Source organism: Carcharhinus amblyrhynchos, chromosome 7, assembly GCF_965287045.1.
Source record: "Carcharhinus amblyrhynchos chromosome 7, sCarAmb.v2.hapA, whole genome shotgun sequence".
Classification (NCBI taxonomy): Eukaryota; Metazoa; Chordata; class Chondrichthyes; order Carcharhiniformes; family Carcharhinidae; genus Carcharhinus; species Carcharhinus amblyrhynchos.
In genome coordinates this window covers 104,962,591-104,977,570 of record NC_137330.1, presented here as the reverse complement: position 1 = coordinate 104,977,570, position 14,980 = coordinate 104,962,591, and the positions used below count along the sequence as shown (strand labels likewise).

General features: G+C 41.1%; 1 protein-coding gene across 2 annotated transcripts in view; it reads right to left on the bottom strand.

The window, feature by feature from the left end:
• The window catches only part of cdc40 (cell division cycle 40 homolog (S. cerevisiae)), a 135,848-nt gene that overhangs the window by 45,594 nt on the left and 75,274 nt on the right, over positions 1-14,980 (bottom strand). For both annotated transcript variants that reach the window (XM_080192903.1, XM_080192904.1), the window contains exons 10-12: positions 9,664-9,765; positions 5,402-5,517; positions 127-260 (exon numbers count right to left, since the gene is read on the bottom strand). In XM_080192903.1, the coding sequence (XP_080049029.1) occupies positions 127-260; positions 5,402-5,517; positions 9,664-9,765 (352 nt within the window). The remainder of the gene's footprint in view (positions 1-126; positions 261-5,401; positions 5,518-9,663; positions 9,766-14,980) is intronic.

Below are 14,980 nucleotides of genomic sequence, written 5' to 3'. Positions count from 1 at the left end.
TGTACCATAGAGCAAGATGGGCATTTTCCTGATGTATCATTCTCATTCAACTATTTCCCCCTTCTGTCTCACATACAGATACAGAAAATGAAGATCAACCCTCACCTCCACAGTGAAGAAACTTACCATTCCCAAACTCGGAGACTTTTGTCATCAGAAGTGCTCACAAAACGCCTGTTCTCATCCACAAATGTGATTGTATTAACAGCTCCCAGATGCCTATCATACTCCTGAACAATCTCTCCAGATCGAATATCCCACTGTAAAGGAAAATTTGATTTTCAGTTGTTTTAAGGAAAGATAAAATGTGGAAAATTGTTCTAATACAATAAGTATGTTAACACTCAGAAGCTCCACTGTCATAGAAAAAAGGTCTAGCAACATTCCTCTTCAAGGAATTTGAATTCTTCCATCCAACTACTATAAATAATTTTAGAAATTTACTTTCGTTAAAAGAGCTGCAGGGTTTTGAGATATTGGTACATGCTCTTTTTACAGAAGTTTTATTTTCTCCCTGGAAGTATTTCACCTAATATTTGATTCAATGCTAGTATTATGTTGTCTTCGACATCAGAATTATTCTCCTAGTGCAAATAAGTTCATATTAATTACTTTCTGAAGATGGACTCTGATGAGAGAAAATTGCTTCTTATAAAACTTTAAATTGTAACAAATGAAAATAGTTAAATGAAGTGATCTTTCCGGCTCGTCATACTGGTTGATCAGCATGGTGGGCCAGTAATATTAGGTGAGAGAAGAAACATTGATTCGCACCCAGTTTTTCGTCTCATGATGTTGCCGGCCCCATTCTGCCAGCAAAATCAGCCTCACACCCAGGAGGTCACTGAAACCCCCCTAAAGTGGTCAGGGACAGGGTCAGACAGTGACCCTTGGGCCCTGCCAGCCTGGTACTAGGAATGAAGATCAGCATTGGGGGGGTGGGGTGTGGTGGTTGTTAGTGACATTTCCTTGTACACAGTGCACTGGGAGACTGGGGTGCCTGTGCAATGGCGCCCCTACAGTACTGATGTGAAAATGCCAGCGTTGGACTGGGGTAAACACAGTAAGAAGTTTCAAAACACCAGGTTAAATTCCAACAGATTTATTTGGTGGCAAAAGCCACTAGCTTTTGGAGCAAAAGCTACTAGCTCATTTGGTAGCAAAAGCCACTAGCTTTTGGAGCACTTCCCCTTCATCAGGTGAGTGGGAGTTCTATTCACAAGCAAGGTATATAAAAACACAACCTCAATGCGAGTCTTTACAGGTAATCAAGTCTTAAAGGTACAGACAACGTGAGTGGAGAGACGGTCAAGCACAGGTTAAAGAGATGTGTATTGTCTCCAGCTAGGACAGTTAGTGAGATTTTGCAAGCCCAGGCAAGTCATGGGGGTTACAGATAGTGTGACATGAACCCAGTTGAGGCCGTCCTCATGTGTGCAGAACTTGACTATCAGTCTCTACTCAGCGACTCCGCATTGTCGTGTGTCGTGAAGGCTGCCCTGGAGAACGCTTACCCAAAGATCTGAGGCCAAATGCCAAGTGACCGCCGAAGTGTTCCCCAACAGGAAGAGAACACTCTTGCCTGGTGATTCATGTGTTCATTCATCCGTTGTCGTAGCATCTCCATGGTCTCCCCAGTGTACCATGCCTCAGGACATCCTGTCCTGCAGTGTATCAGGCAGACAACATTGGCTGAGTTGCAAGTGTATGTATCGTGTACCTGGTGGGTGGTGTTCTCACGCGAGATGATGGCAGCCATGTCAATGATCTGGCATGTCTTGCAGAGGCTGCTGTGGCAGGGTTGTGTTGTGTCGTGGTCACTGTTCTCCTGAAGGCTGGGTAGTTTGCTGTGGACAATGGTCTGTTTGAGGTGGTGCCGTTATTTGAAGGGAAGAAGTGGGGATGGCCTTGGCGAGATATTCGTCTTCATCAATGACATGTTGAAGGCTCCGAAGAAGATGTCGTAGCTTCTCCGCTCCGGGAAAGTACTGGACAACAAAGGGTACTCTGTCCGCCGTGACCCATGTTTGTCTTCTGAGGAAGTCGGTGCGGTTTTCCGCAGTGGCGCGTCGGACCTGTTGATTGATGAGTCAAGTGCCATTTCCTGTTTTTAAGAGGGTATCTTTCAGCATCTTGTGATCCTTCTCATCTGAGCAGATCCTACCTCCACCTCCTCCCAATTCCTGCCCCTACAGCTCAGCAGCCAGCTTACCAGTGTGAATAGACTCTGTCTACTCCCCCCACTGGCAAGAATCACAGTTTGTCTCAGTTTTTTCCTAAGTGCCATACGATTGCATCTGAGAGAATGGGCATGATTCTCTCCTGGTTTCATGCTTGATTAGCACTTGGAATTTTTTTGGTAAGATCGCATCCCACAGATTAATTTGAAGTACAATAAAGGGTCATCTTTGCTTAATTTTGAAAGCTGGAAATGAAGAGGAAATATAATTGTCAAATTATATTTCCAGAAATCTTAGCTATTCCCTGAAATCATGTGAACAACAGGAGGTGAAGACATGTGGCTTGTCTCCACCTCCTCCCAATTCCTGTCAACCTTCCCCACCTTCTCTCTTTGGCTGTGGCTTTGTGCTGCAGGATTTGCATCTGACAGATTTCTAAAACTGTCAATCGAGTTGCTTGTGGGTGATACACCGACAGGAAAATATTTTAGAGAAACAGGAATCCCTGTATTCCAGGTTTCGCAACATTAGAATTGCAGCCCCTTGCATGGAACACAACTCCAGGCTAGATCAAAGTCTTGATTTAAATTATTGCAATCGAGGCATGTAATTGTTGAGTACCATTCCAAAAAACACCCCTCAACAATTTCTGCCTCCAAATTACTTTAGGAATTGCTCATTTAGACCAATCCCTGACTAGGGACAAAACAGGCTAAGTACAGATCTTTTTTTGGTAGCTAATCATCATAATTTTATTCCTGTCCTTAGACTATCCATGGACAATGGCATTGAAATGTGAGCTATTGCTGAAAGACCCATTGGCAGCACTCTGCTATTTTAACTTCTCTTGACCTTACATCAAATTTTCATACAAATGAGTGGACTAATCCCAGCAGGTTTCTGGTACAATTTCTAAATTATCCCATGGCTTTGCAAAATCTGAGGCTACTTAAGGTTGTTTAAAAATTGGTGCAGAATAATTAATTAGTCAAGAATGTCTTTTTAAACACTGGATATGAATTCTTCCTTCATTGTTTAAGGTCACCTTAATTGGAAAGCTAATGTTACATTTTGTCAACAGGTTGTTACAGTCACTTCACTACAGAAAATTAAATCATTTCAAAAACACAAAAGTCCTACTAACCCCAGACTTGGAGACACTTACATGACTCCATTCACCCCTATGCACAACTGTTTTATTGTTTTCCAAAACGAAAACATTTTTCTTCCTCGCGTTCTTGATAATATCTATTTTTGTTGCCATGCCATCAAAACAGAAACACATTATAACATATTAGTCAGGGAAATTTGATACATCTACTTTTAAATACTCAATAGGACATTCAGCAAAAGAAAAACAGATTGGTTGGCGAGAAATGCAAAACTTTGTCATACAGGCAGTCACCATTGCTCTGCACTGTTATCTATTTTTAATTAATGACCCAAAAATGCAAACTGGTCTGAATTGTAAAACAAAAATCTACAGTTCACATTTTTAAAAGACAGATGGGAAACTGATTGAAGCATCTACCAATACTTCTCTGCAAGGCTGACACAGCATGATGTGATGGCCTCCCTATCAGTGAAGTACCCACTCAATCATACTGCACTTGGTACCAACATCTGAGTCAACTAAATAATGAAGAATAGAACAACATATTTCTGGAAGATTGCATTGCTGCCACATAGCTGCTGCCGCCTACAGAGAAGAAAGGATAAATGTTACATATGTGCTAGTGCATCGTATGCAGAAATATTAGCTGGTGAGAATTGGGCTTGCTGCTGCCCATTCTTTGGGTACTATGATGTACTAAAATGTATCTGACGTCAAATCAGTTTTGAGGTTAGCGCCTGTGGAGTAAATGTTTGCAGGAAGTACGCAAAATAGGCAGATTGTGACTTGAATCACCCTGCAATGCTAATTTAATGCTAGCGGTTTTGGAGCTCAATGCTCCAAACAACTCTTCAGCTCACACCGCTGAATATGCGGAAGCAGCAGGAAGGACATCCCCGCACTATAAGCGCTGTTTGCTGTCAGGTTAGTTGTTAGATGATTTTTGATAGCCCACAACTGTACAAACTATTGTTGCTTTATGTTATTGTAACAAGCTGCAGAAGTCTAAAGGTAGTGATGTGGTAGGTGCTGAAGAACTTTTTACTGACTTCAAGGCTTCTGCACAGTTGCTTTTAAACATGGGTGCAGAATTTCCCTTGGAATATAGCGTGACTTGAGAGAATGAACAGGGGCCACGTACAGCAGGACAATCTGATGAAAAGGGGATTATGAGAGGAGAAAGGCTTTTACAGGAGTCCAAAAGCTGTTGGGTGGGTGGTGGAGTTGTGATGACTTAAGCAGCGGCTGAAGCTGTTAGTAGTATATGATATTTAAAGATGTATTCACTGATCTTAACCAATTTTGTCAGATCACAGAATTTCTTCCAGCATTGCCCGCAGGTCCTTGGGTTTTCACTCCTGGTACTGACTTCCATGGCAACTGTTCCATCTATCCTTGGGCCATGTGTCTGGAAGACTTCCTCCTTCCTCTTGTGGATATGGAACATCTCCGCTCCAACCTCCCCCATTAAGATTTACAGTAAATCATTTGTACATCTTGGAGCCCACTGTTTTTGCCGTGGAGTCATTTCTCACCTTTTCCTAGATTAGATTTCCTTGAATCACAAACCTAGCAGCTGTTTCAGCCACAATACATTCCATTCACCATCGCTTCCACCCCTCCTCACCCCCATCTTTAAGAAGTGCAGGATAGCTTAAAATTGTTCATGCTAACAACAATGATCCCCCAAACGATGCACCCAGCCAATGAAAAAATGCTGGCTGAATGCAGAGATCATTAAAATGAGCTAAGTTGGCATGCTGCTTGCAATGCAATCAATAGATGCTGGTTAATCTCACATGCCGATCCCTGCACAGAAGAAAAACAATATAGAAATCAATTACTCAAAATCGCTTTTACTGTTTTGTGAAGCTGCCTGCAGCATCACTGTCAGAATCAGCAGGCCATTTGGCTGCCCCCTCACGACATGGAAAACCTATGAAAATGAAAGCCCTAACAAAATACAAATATGGGAAAATATGGAATTATAACTTCATTATTTCTCACAGTGGTGTAACTGCCTCTGGAATTTTGAGAGGCTATCGAAAAGTCATTAATATAATACAACAGAATTTAAAACAGGAATAAGGCACAAAGACATTCTTACCTGGACAATTTTCTTATCAGACATTCCAGCCACAAACAGATGCTGCTTGTCTTCATCAGGATTGAACTTGACACAGTATGGAACTTTTCGATTAGAAAACTTGGCTGTACATTTCCCTGAGGGCAAAGAAACAGAATAAAAAAGGATAAAGCAATGGCGTAAGGGATTGTACAGCATTTCAAACTACAGAACAATTTCTTCAGAGACACTGCTATAAAATTAATTACACAATGAATACATATGTCAGTGAAATCCTTCCCTTAGCTGTCATTGCAATTGCACAGGAGGTAATATGACCGGGGATGGTATGGTGGGAGGAGGTAGCATTTGATGGTGAGCAGTTACAGGTGTGGGGGAAGAGAGAACAATAAATGAACAACAAAAAAGATTCATATTCCTTTATTTTTCAGAATTCTTAAAAACAAATTTAAAAATTGTAAGCAATCTTCCAAGCATCACCAAGGAGATGACTTATGGTAGTGTGTAGGTAACCGATCTGAAAATGTAGCCAAAGGAGATTCTATTGCACGCGTCAACACCACGCATACACACCACGTCAACTGCTTTACCCCTATCCACCTCTTTGGTCACCTTCTCAAAGAACCCGATAAGGTTTGTGAGGCACGACCTACCCTTCACAAAACCGTGTTGACTATCCCTAATGAAATTATTTCTCTCTGGATGATTATAAATCCTATCTCTTATAATTCTTTCCAAAGCTTTGCCCACAACAGGAATAAGGCTCACCAGTCTATAATTCCCAGGATGGTCTCTACTCCCCTTCTTGAACAAGGGGACGACATTTGCTCTCCTCCAGTCTTCCAGCACTATACCTGTAGCCAATGACGACATGAAGATCAAAGCCAAAGGCTCTGCAATCTCCTCCCTAGCCTCCCAGAGAATCCTAGGATAGATCCCATCCAGCCCAGGGGACTTATCTGTTTTCATACTCCCAAGAATTGATAACACCTCCTCCTTATGTACCTCAATCCCGTCTAGTCTAAAAGCCTGTATCTCAGTATTCTCCTCAACTACATTGACTTTTTCCTGTGTGAATACTGACGAAAAATATTCATTTAGTGCCTCCCCTATCTCTTCAGGCTCCACGCACAACTTCCCACTACTGTCCCTAATCAATCTTTTATTCCTGACAATTAGAGAACAACTTGAAAAGCAGAAATTTGTAGGACTAGGGGTAAAGGTTTGGGAGTCGAATTAAATAGATAGCAACTTCAAAGAACATGATTTCCTAGGTATGGTAGGCTGAACGGTTCAGATCATATCTGTACTTTATGGTTCTAAAATTCAATGATTTCCTCTAAGAAGGGATATCCAATGTCCACACACATTGAGGTCTGGCACATCAATATGTTTTTACAGTTCTGTCACATTTTAATTTAGATAATGAGCTGCAAGTGCTGAACTACTTATGACTGTCAACTCACTTGTCTGTATGGGGCTTTTTTGATTTGATTTATTGTCACATGTAGTAGTATACAGTGAAAAGAATGGTTTCTTGCATGATATACCATAAACATACCATACATAGAGAAGGAAAGGTGAGAGTGCAGGACAGTGTTGCAGTCATAGCTATGGTATAAAAAAAGTTCAATTTACTGTGAGGTAGGTCTATTCAGAAGTCTGATAGCAGCAAAGAAGCAGTTTTTGAGTCGGTTGGTACACAGTCTCAGACTTTTGTATCTTTTTCCTGATGGAAGAAGGTAAAAGAGGTAATGTCTGGGGTGCGTGATTACGCTGACCGCTTTTCAAAGGCAGTGGGAAGTCCAGATAGTATCAATGGATGGAAGGCTGGTTTGAGTGATGGACTGGGCTTCATCCATGATCCTTTGTAGTTTCTTGGAATCACTGGGAAGCAGACTGACCTGAAGCAGGTCAAGCTCACTGTGAAGCAGACCGGGAGGAGTGTAAAGCAGGTCAGGATCACTATGTAGCAGATCAGGAGGAATGTGAAGCAAAAATAAAAACAAAAAATGTTGGATAAACTTAGCAAGTCTGGCAGCATCTGTGAGGAGATCTTAACTACTCTTCTACAGAACTAAGTGTGAAGCAGATTGGCATCACTGTGAAGCAGACCGGGAGCAGTGTGAAGCAGATCAGGATCACTGAAGTGAGAGAGAGAAAAAAATTCCAACAGTGATATCACAGAAAGGTAGTGATTTAATTGGAGGCTGAGTATTTTAACTTTGTTTTCTTCTCTGCAAAGCTAGAGGCTAGATCTTTTGAGACTTTCCGAAAAGAAATTGGATCATTATATACATAAATGATGAGACCAGAGTGATAGAAATGTCAGTCAAGTAATATTTTATTTTAGGGGAAAGGATGAATATCTTTAATGGAGCCAAGAATGCATAATCATTAGAAAGCTTTCTCACTTTGATTATAACTGGAATGATATCTCAAAACACTAAGACGAGATTTTGAGCAGCCCAGATGGCTACCTTTGAACTGATTCTGGAAACAATGGGTATCTGCAACAACACCCCATCCCCTGAACAAAAATGCTGCCTTTGCAGGTACTTTCACCGAGCAGAGAAATTGATCAAAATCCAGTCCATAATGGACGGAACTTTACAATGCCCGTGGAGGTAGATTTCGTGCTGAGGAACAGAAAATGATTGGAAAAAACATTGGACAGGAATGCCAACATGCTCCCACTTTTCCTGAAAGTGGCTTCTGTGTACTGATGACCAATGGCTCAGCAGCAGAGAGGAACTGTCTAATATAGTTAATGATGCATTGTAAAGGCATTTTCCGAAGGCAATGAAATTTTACCAACACTGCCCAGAACCTCTGCTCACAGGATATGAGTGCATAATGGGAGATTGCTTGTCATGAAAGTAATAGGCAATCTGCATATAAAGGTGCAAATCAGCAAACCTGAAGTCATTGGCAGCAGAGGATTGCATGAGAATGATTATATCCTGCAGGCTGATGTTACAGATAGTGCCTGCGGTGAAGAAATGGCTGTTGTTTTCTCCATTTTGTCCTGGCACAGTGGTTCGCACTACTGCTTTACATCACCAGGGACCCGGTTCGATTCCTGGCTTGGGTCAGTGTTGTGTGGAGACTGCACGTTCTCCCCATGTCTGTGTGGGTTTCCTTTGGGTGCTCTAGTTTCTTCCCACAATCCAAAAGACCTGCTGGTTAGGTGCATTGGCCATGCTAAATTCTCCCTCAGTGTACCAGAACAGGTGCTGAGTGTGGCGATTAGGGGATTTTCACATTAACCTCATTGCAGTGTTAATAAAAGCCTACTTGTGACATTAAGAAATAAACTTTAAACTTTAACTCTTGACCCATTTGCCTCAGCAACACTCTCACAGAAAACACAGTGAAGGCTGCTGCCTGCATTTTCATTTGCATACTCTGAATACCCTCCCACCTCCTCAATCTGCTTTGCATTCCTAATTGTGCGTTGATCCCTGAGACACCCTCTTAATTGGACTCCTTCCTGAAGATTGTACTAACAGTCCCACTGCTACAGCGATTTGATTCATAACCTTAAAATGGTCCCACCAAATGAGAAAACCTCATTCAGCCTATTAATTCTAGAAAAAACATTAGTGATGATAATTATTATGAATTTGCTACATTAGAATAGAAATTGGTTGAAAAGTAACAGACTACTGAGCTGCATAAATGCATTTACATGCATCTAGTGCTTTTCATGATCACTGAACTTCTCAAGATAGAGGTAAAAACTGTGGATGCTGGAATCTGAAACAAAAACAGAAAATGGTGTAAAATCTCACCAGGTCTGACAGCATCTGTTCTGACTCAAAATGTTGGCTCTATTGTCTCTCCATAGATGCTGTCAGACCTGCTGAGATTTTCCAGCATTTTCTGTTTTTGTTGTGGCTGGACTTCTCAAAGTGTTTTAGAGCCAATTAAGTATTTCTGAAATGTAAGGGTAAGGCAAAGTCGCCATAGTCCCAGATGACGATAGGCTGATCTCTTTTTTGTGGGGGAGAGCTGAGTGGTGTTAGTTTTAACCTGAAGATCTTGATTTAATGCATCATCAAAAGAGTGGCAGCTCTGATAATGTTGCACTTCCTCAGCACCCCACTGAAGTGCCAGCGTTCATTTTTGTGGGAGGTGAATCTGGAACCTTTTGAACGAGAAGCAAGAGAGTGTTACCAACTGCACTAGGATTGAAACTCATACAATTAACATACATTGTACACATCATTCAAACAAGTTGACTGGACAGTTTCAAAGACAAAAACAGCATTTTTACGCACCTGTCTCAGTGTCCCAGAGTTTAAGGTACCGGTCATAAGCAGCACTGAGAAACTGAGTACCATCATTGTTAAAGCATACGTCTCTTACAGCTTTACTATGGCCTTAAAGAAAAATAAAGAAGGGAAAAAAAAGTATATTAACATTGGTGACGTCAATGACTGTAAATGTTTCATGAGGAAGCTCATAGAACATAAGCTTTGTGACTAAGACTTTATTTTATAGACAATCTGTTACAATAAGAAAATGACTTCTAACCTCCTTAAAAGACCTTTAAAAAAATGTTTCAACATGAATTTCAAACATACTTAAATACAATTAGAATTATTCAATGCAATACACATTTAATGTGCATTCACTCAAAAATTATAATATATTGAAGCACTATTTAGATAAATCAGTACATGGTTAAAATTTAAAGTTCAAGTTTATTTATTAGTGTCACAGGTAGGCTTATATTAACATTGCAATGAAGTTACTGTGAAAATCCCCTAGTGGCCACACTCCGGCGCCTGTTCAGGTGCACTGAGGGAGAATTTAGCATGGCCAATGCACCTAACCAGCATGTCTTTCGGACTGTGGGAGGAAATCAGAGCAAACTCACACAGATATGGGGAGAATGTCCAAACTCTACACAGACAGTGACCTAAACCGTAAACTGAACCTGAATCTCCGGTGCTGTAAGGCAGCAATGCTAACCACTGTGCCACCGTGCTGCGTTGCTTATTAGTCCAGGATTTGAATATTGTTGCGAATAGAGACATGATACCAAAGCTTTTCATCTTGCACTCATCAGGACAATTGCTAGAATGCCACATTTCAAACAATCGCAATGATTTTTACAGGAGAAAAGAGGGCTGATAGATTCACCATTCACCTCCAATTGGTTGAGGCATTATAACAGTTTGAAGTTTGGTATTCATATATTTGTCCTGATAATTGCCCTTGAGCTAGGTGGATTGCTATGCCATTACAGCAGGTATTTAAGAGTCAATCATGTTACTGTGGGTCTGGAGTCACATGTAGGCCAGACCAAGTGAGGATGGCAGACTGCCTTCCTAAAGGGCATTTGTGAACTTGTCAGGTTTTTAGTGCAATCTGATCACCATATCAGCTTTATACGCCAGGTTTTATTTAATTAATTGAAATTAAATTCCCCAGCTGCTACTATGGAAGATGAAATTTGAACCCGAATCTTGTTAACCCAAGATGTTACCAACAGCCCTTTTTTCTCCTTTATTTCCAGCCGTCATTGTAATTCGAAGAAACAATTGCTCTCCCCTCTTCCTGCTGACATTTTCACTTACTTTGTTCCCTAATTCTCTAGTTGTTGGTTGCTTGTGTGTTGCCTGATAACACCTTAAGATATAGGAGCAGAATTAGGTAATTCAATGCATCAAGTCTGCTCCACCATTCAATTATGGCTGGTAAGTTTCTCAACCACATTCTTCCACTTTTCCCCCATAACTTTTGATCCCTTTACCAATCAAGAACCAAACTGTCTTAAATACACTGTATGACCTGGCCTCTACAGCCTTCTGTGGCAATGAATTCCTTAGATTCACCACCCTCTGGCTGAAGTAATTCCTCCTCATCTCAGTTTTAAATGGGTTTTCCCTTTACTTTGACGCTGTGCCCTCAGATCCTAGTCTCTCCTACTAATGGAAACATCTTTCCCACGTCCGCTTTATCCAGGCCTTTCATTATTCTGTAAGCTTCAATGAGCTATTCCCCCCTCCCACAATGCAATATACCTTTCTGCCAGATTAGGTGTCTAGTTTGCTGTTTCACATTTGTGGATGTGATATGATGCTAGGAAATTCAAAGGAAATTACCAAATATAAATTGCTTGGTGGAATCTTTTCGCTCTCAAAATAATGAGCAGCAAAAATGTCTTTGCATAGTTTAGAAGGTTTACTTATTTAAAAATTACAAACTGCACCTTTGAATCTACTGAAACGTAAACGTTGTGGACTGCCGAGACACTTAATTATTTCATTAACTTGTCTTTTTACACAAGTTTGTTCTTTGCAAGACAAACTGATAATCCTCCTTTTAAACCTGGCTATTGTATGAACTAGCTTGTCACAGACTTTTACAGCACAGAAACAGGCCTTTTGGCCCATCGTGTCCAGACCATCCATCAAGCACCTATCGACTTGAAACCTATTTTCAAGCATTTGGCCCATAGCCTTGTTTGCTATGGTATTTCAAGTGCTCATCTAAATACTTCTTAAATATTGTGAGGGTTCCAACCTCTATCACCCTTTTAGGCAGTGAGTTCCAGATTCCCACCACCCTCTGGGTGAAAAAGCTTTTTTCTCACATCTCCTACAAACCTTCTGCCCCTTAACTTAAATCTTGTTGCTTTGCAAACATTTTCCTGACAATATTTAACATGATTGATCCTGTAATTGGTTTAAAAAAAGTAAACAAAATTTTTTTTTAAGGAAAGCTACTTAGCACGTAATAAGTTTGGAACAACAGTACAGCATAGCTACTTCATTTAGTTATTATTATAAAGTATGTTGTTGGCCTCCACAGTCAGTATTTTGTTGTACTGTTGCCTAGACAGAATCTGGGGCAATTGTTATGACAATTGATGTTGTTTAACAATGCTCTGTGTGAGATGGCAATTGCCCACACGTACAGGCATTACTAAGTCATTTTAGCCATATTAAATTGTAGTTTTGTCCATTATTACGGTCCCAAGATTTGATTTGTCAAATATATTTTTTAAATCAAGATTAATTGGTATCAAGCATTAGTCAAATTACACCAGGGGTACAAAAAAACCAAATCCAAGCATTTCTGTAGTGTGCGTTCAAAAACTAATAGATGGATTTCAACATAACTATCTCACAGCGCCAAGGACCTGGGTTCGATTCCCAGCATGGGTCACTGTTTGCACGTTCTCCTTGTGTCTGCGTGGGTTTCCTCTGGGTGATCCAGTTTACTCCCACAATCTGAAAGATGTGCTGGTTGGGTGCACTGGTCATACTAAACTCTCCCTCAGTGTACCCAAACAGGCGTTAGAGTGTGGCAACTGGGAGATTTTCACAATAACTTCATTTTAGTGTTAATGCAAGCCTACTTGTGACACCAGTAAATAAATAACTTGGTACACAGCTAGATTGTGGCCCAAGGAAGAATTGGTTAGATTTTGGTGATTATTTTCCAAAATTCTTTTGACTCTGGACTGGTTCCTACAGATTGGAGGGTAGCTAATGTAAGCCCGCTACTCAAAAAGGGAGGTTGTGAGAAAACAGGGAACTGTAGACCAGTGAGCCTAATGTCAGTACTGGGGAAGTTGTTAGAGTCCATTATCAAGGATTTCATAACTCAGCATCTGGAATCAGACAAAAACAACATGGATTTAAAAAAGGGAAATTGTGCTTTGATAAATATATTGTAATTTTTTGAGGCTGTAACTGGTAGAGTTGACTGAAGAGAATCAGTGGATGTGGTTTATTTAGACTTTCAGAAGCGTTTTGACAAGGTCACACATAACAGACTACTACATAAAATTAAAGCATGTGGGATTACTGGTAATGCCTTGAGATGAATAGAAAGCTGGTTAGCAGATAGGAAACAAAGAGTTGGCATAAATGGGTTTTTGTCTGATTTGCAGTCAGTGACTAGTAGGGTTCCACGGGGATTTGTGCTAGTACCCCAACTGTTCATATTATATATTAATGATTTGGAAGCGGAAACTAAATGTATTAAGTCCAAATTTACAGATAATACAAAGATGGGTGGGAGGGTGAGCTGTGAGGAGGATGCAGAGATGCTTCAGCGAGATTTGGACAGGCCAAGTGTGTGGGCATCTACATGACAGATGCAGTATAATGTGGTTAATGTGGTTAAATACCACTTTGGTAGCAATAATAGAAAGACAAATTATTACTTAAATGGGTGTAAATTGAGAGAGGTGGATACTCAGCGAGACCTTGGTGTCCTCATGCATCAGTCACTGAAAGTAAGCGTGCAGGTGCAGCAAGCAGTGAAGGTGGCAAATGGTATGTTGGTTGGACTTTATAGCGAAAGGATTTGAGTATAGGGATAGGGATGTTTTGTTACCATTGTATGGGGTGTTGGTGAGGCCACACCTAGAATATTGTGTGCAGTTTTGGTGTCCTTACTTGAGGAAGGATGTCCATGTTATAGAGGCAGTACAGCAAATGTTTACCAGGTTGAATCCTGGGATGGCAGGTCTGTCATATGAGGACAGACTAAGTCGGTTAGAATTATATTCACTAGAGTTTAGAAGAGTGAAAGGGGATTTCATTGAAACTTACAAAATTCTAACAGGGTTAGACAAGGTAGATTCAGAAAGAACGTTCCCAATGGTGGAAGAGTCCAGAACTAGGGATTATAGTTTGAGGATAAGAGGTAGACCTTTTACAATTGAGGTGAGGAGAACCTCACTATAGAAGGTAATTGAGGCCAAAATATTGTCTGATTTCAAGAAGAAATTAGATATAGCTCTCGGGGCTAGAGGGATCAAGGGATATTGGGGGGTGGGGGGGGGGGGGGGGGGAAGATGGATCAAGATATTGAATTTGATGATCAGTCATGATCAGAATGAATGGCGGAGCAGGCTCGAAGGCCCGAAAGGCTTACTCCTACTTCTAGTTTCTATGTGGATCAGGGCAAACTGATTTTATTTTTTAAGAATTTGTGGGTTGTTTTATTCAGAACATGTGAATTATCTCAGTTGCTGTGATGCAATTTGTCACAGCTGTGAAACGTGAGCAAGAGTTTTCACAGCAGGTTGTTGCATGTGGACAGGCCGAAAGCCTCCTCAGTGAGATGGTTTTGCTTTGATTTATAATTATCACAAGTATTAGCATACAGTGGATCGGTCGGTGCTGGGGCCTCAGCTATTTACCATTTATATAGATGATCTGGAGGAGGGAACCGAGTGTATGGTGTCGAAATTTGCTGATGACACCAAGATTGGTGGAACGGCAAATTGTGGGGAGGGAGTGGAGAGTCTGCAGAAGGATCCAGATAGGCTGAGCGAATGGGCCAGGAACTGGCAAATGGAATTTAATGTTGGCAAGTGCGAGGTGGTCCACTTTGGTAGGAATAATGGTAGGAAGGATTATTACTTACGGGGTGAAAAGCTGCAGAGGGACCTCGGGGTCCTTGTGCATGAGTCGCAAAAACCCAGCTTGCAGGTGCAGCAGGTGGTCAGGAAGGCAAATGGGATGCTGGCCTTCATAGCGAGGGGGATTGAATATAAAAGTAGGGAGGTCTTGCTGCGGCTGTATAGGGCATTGGTGAGGCCGCAGCTGGAGTACTGTGTGCAGTTTT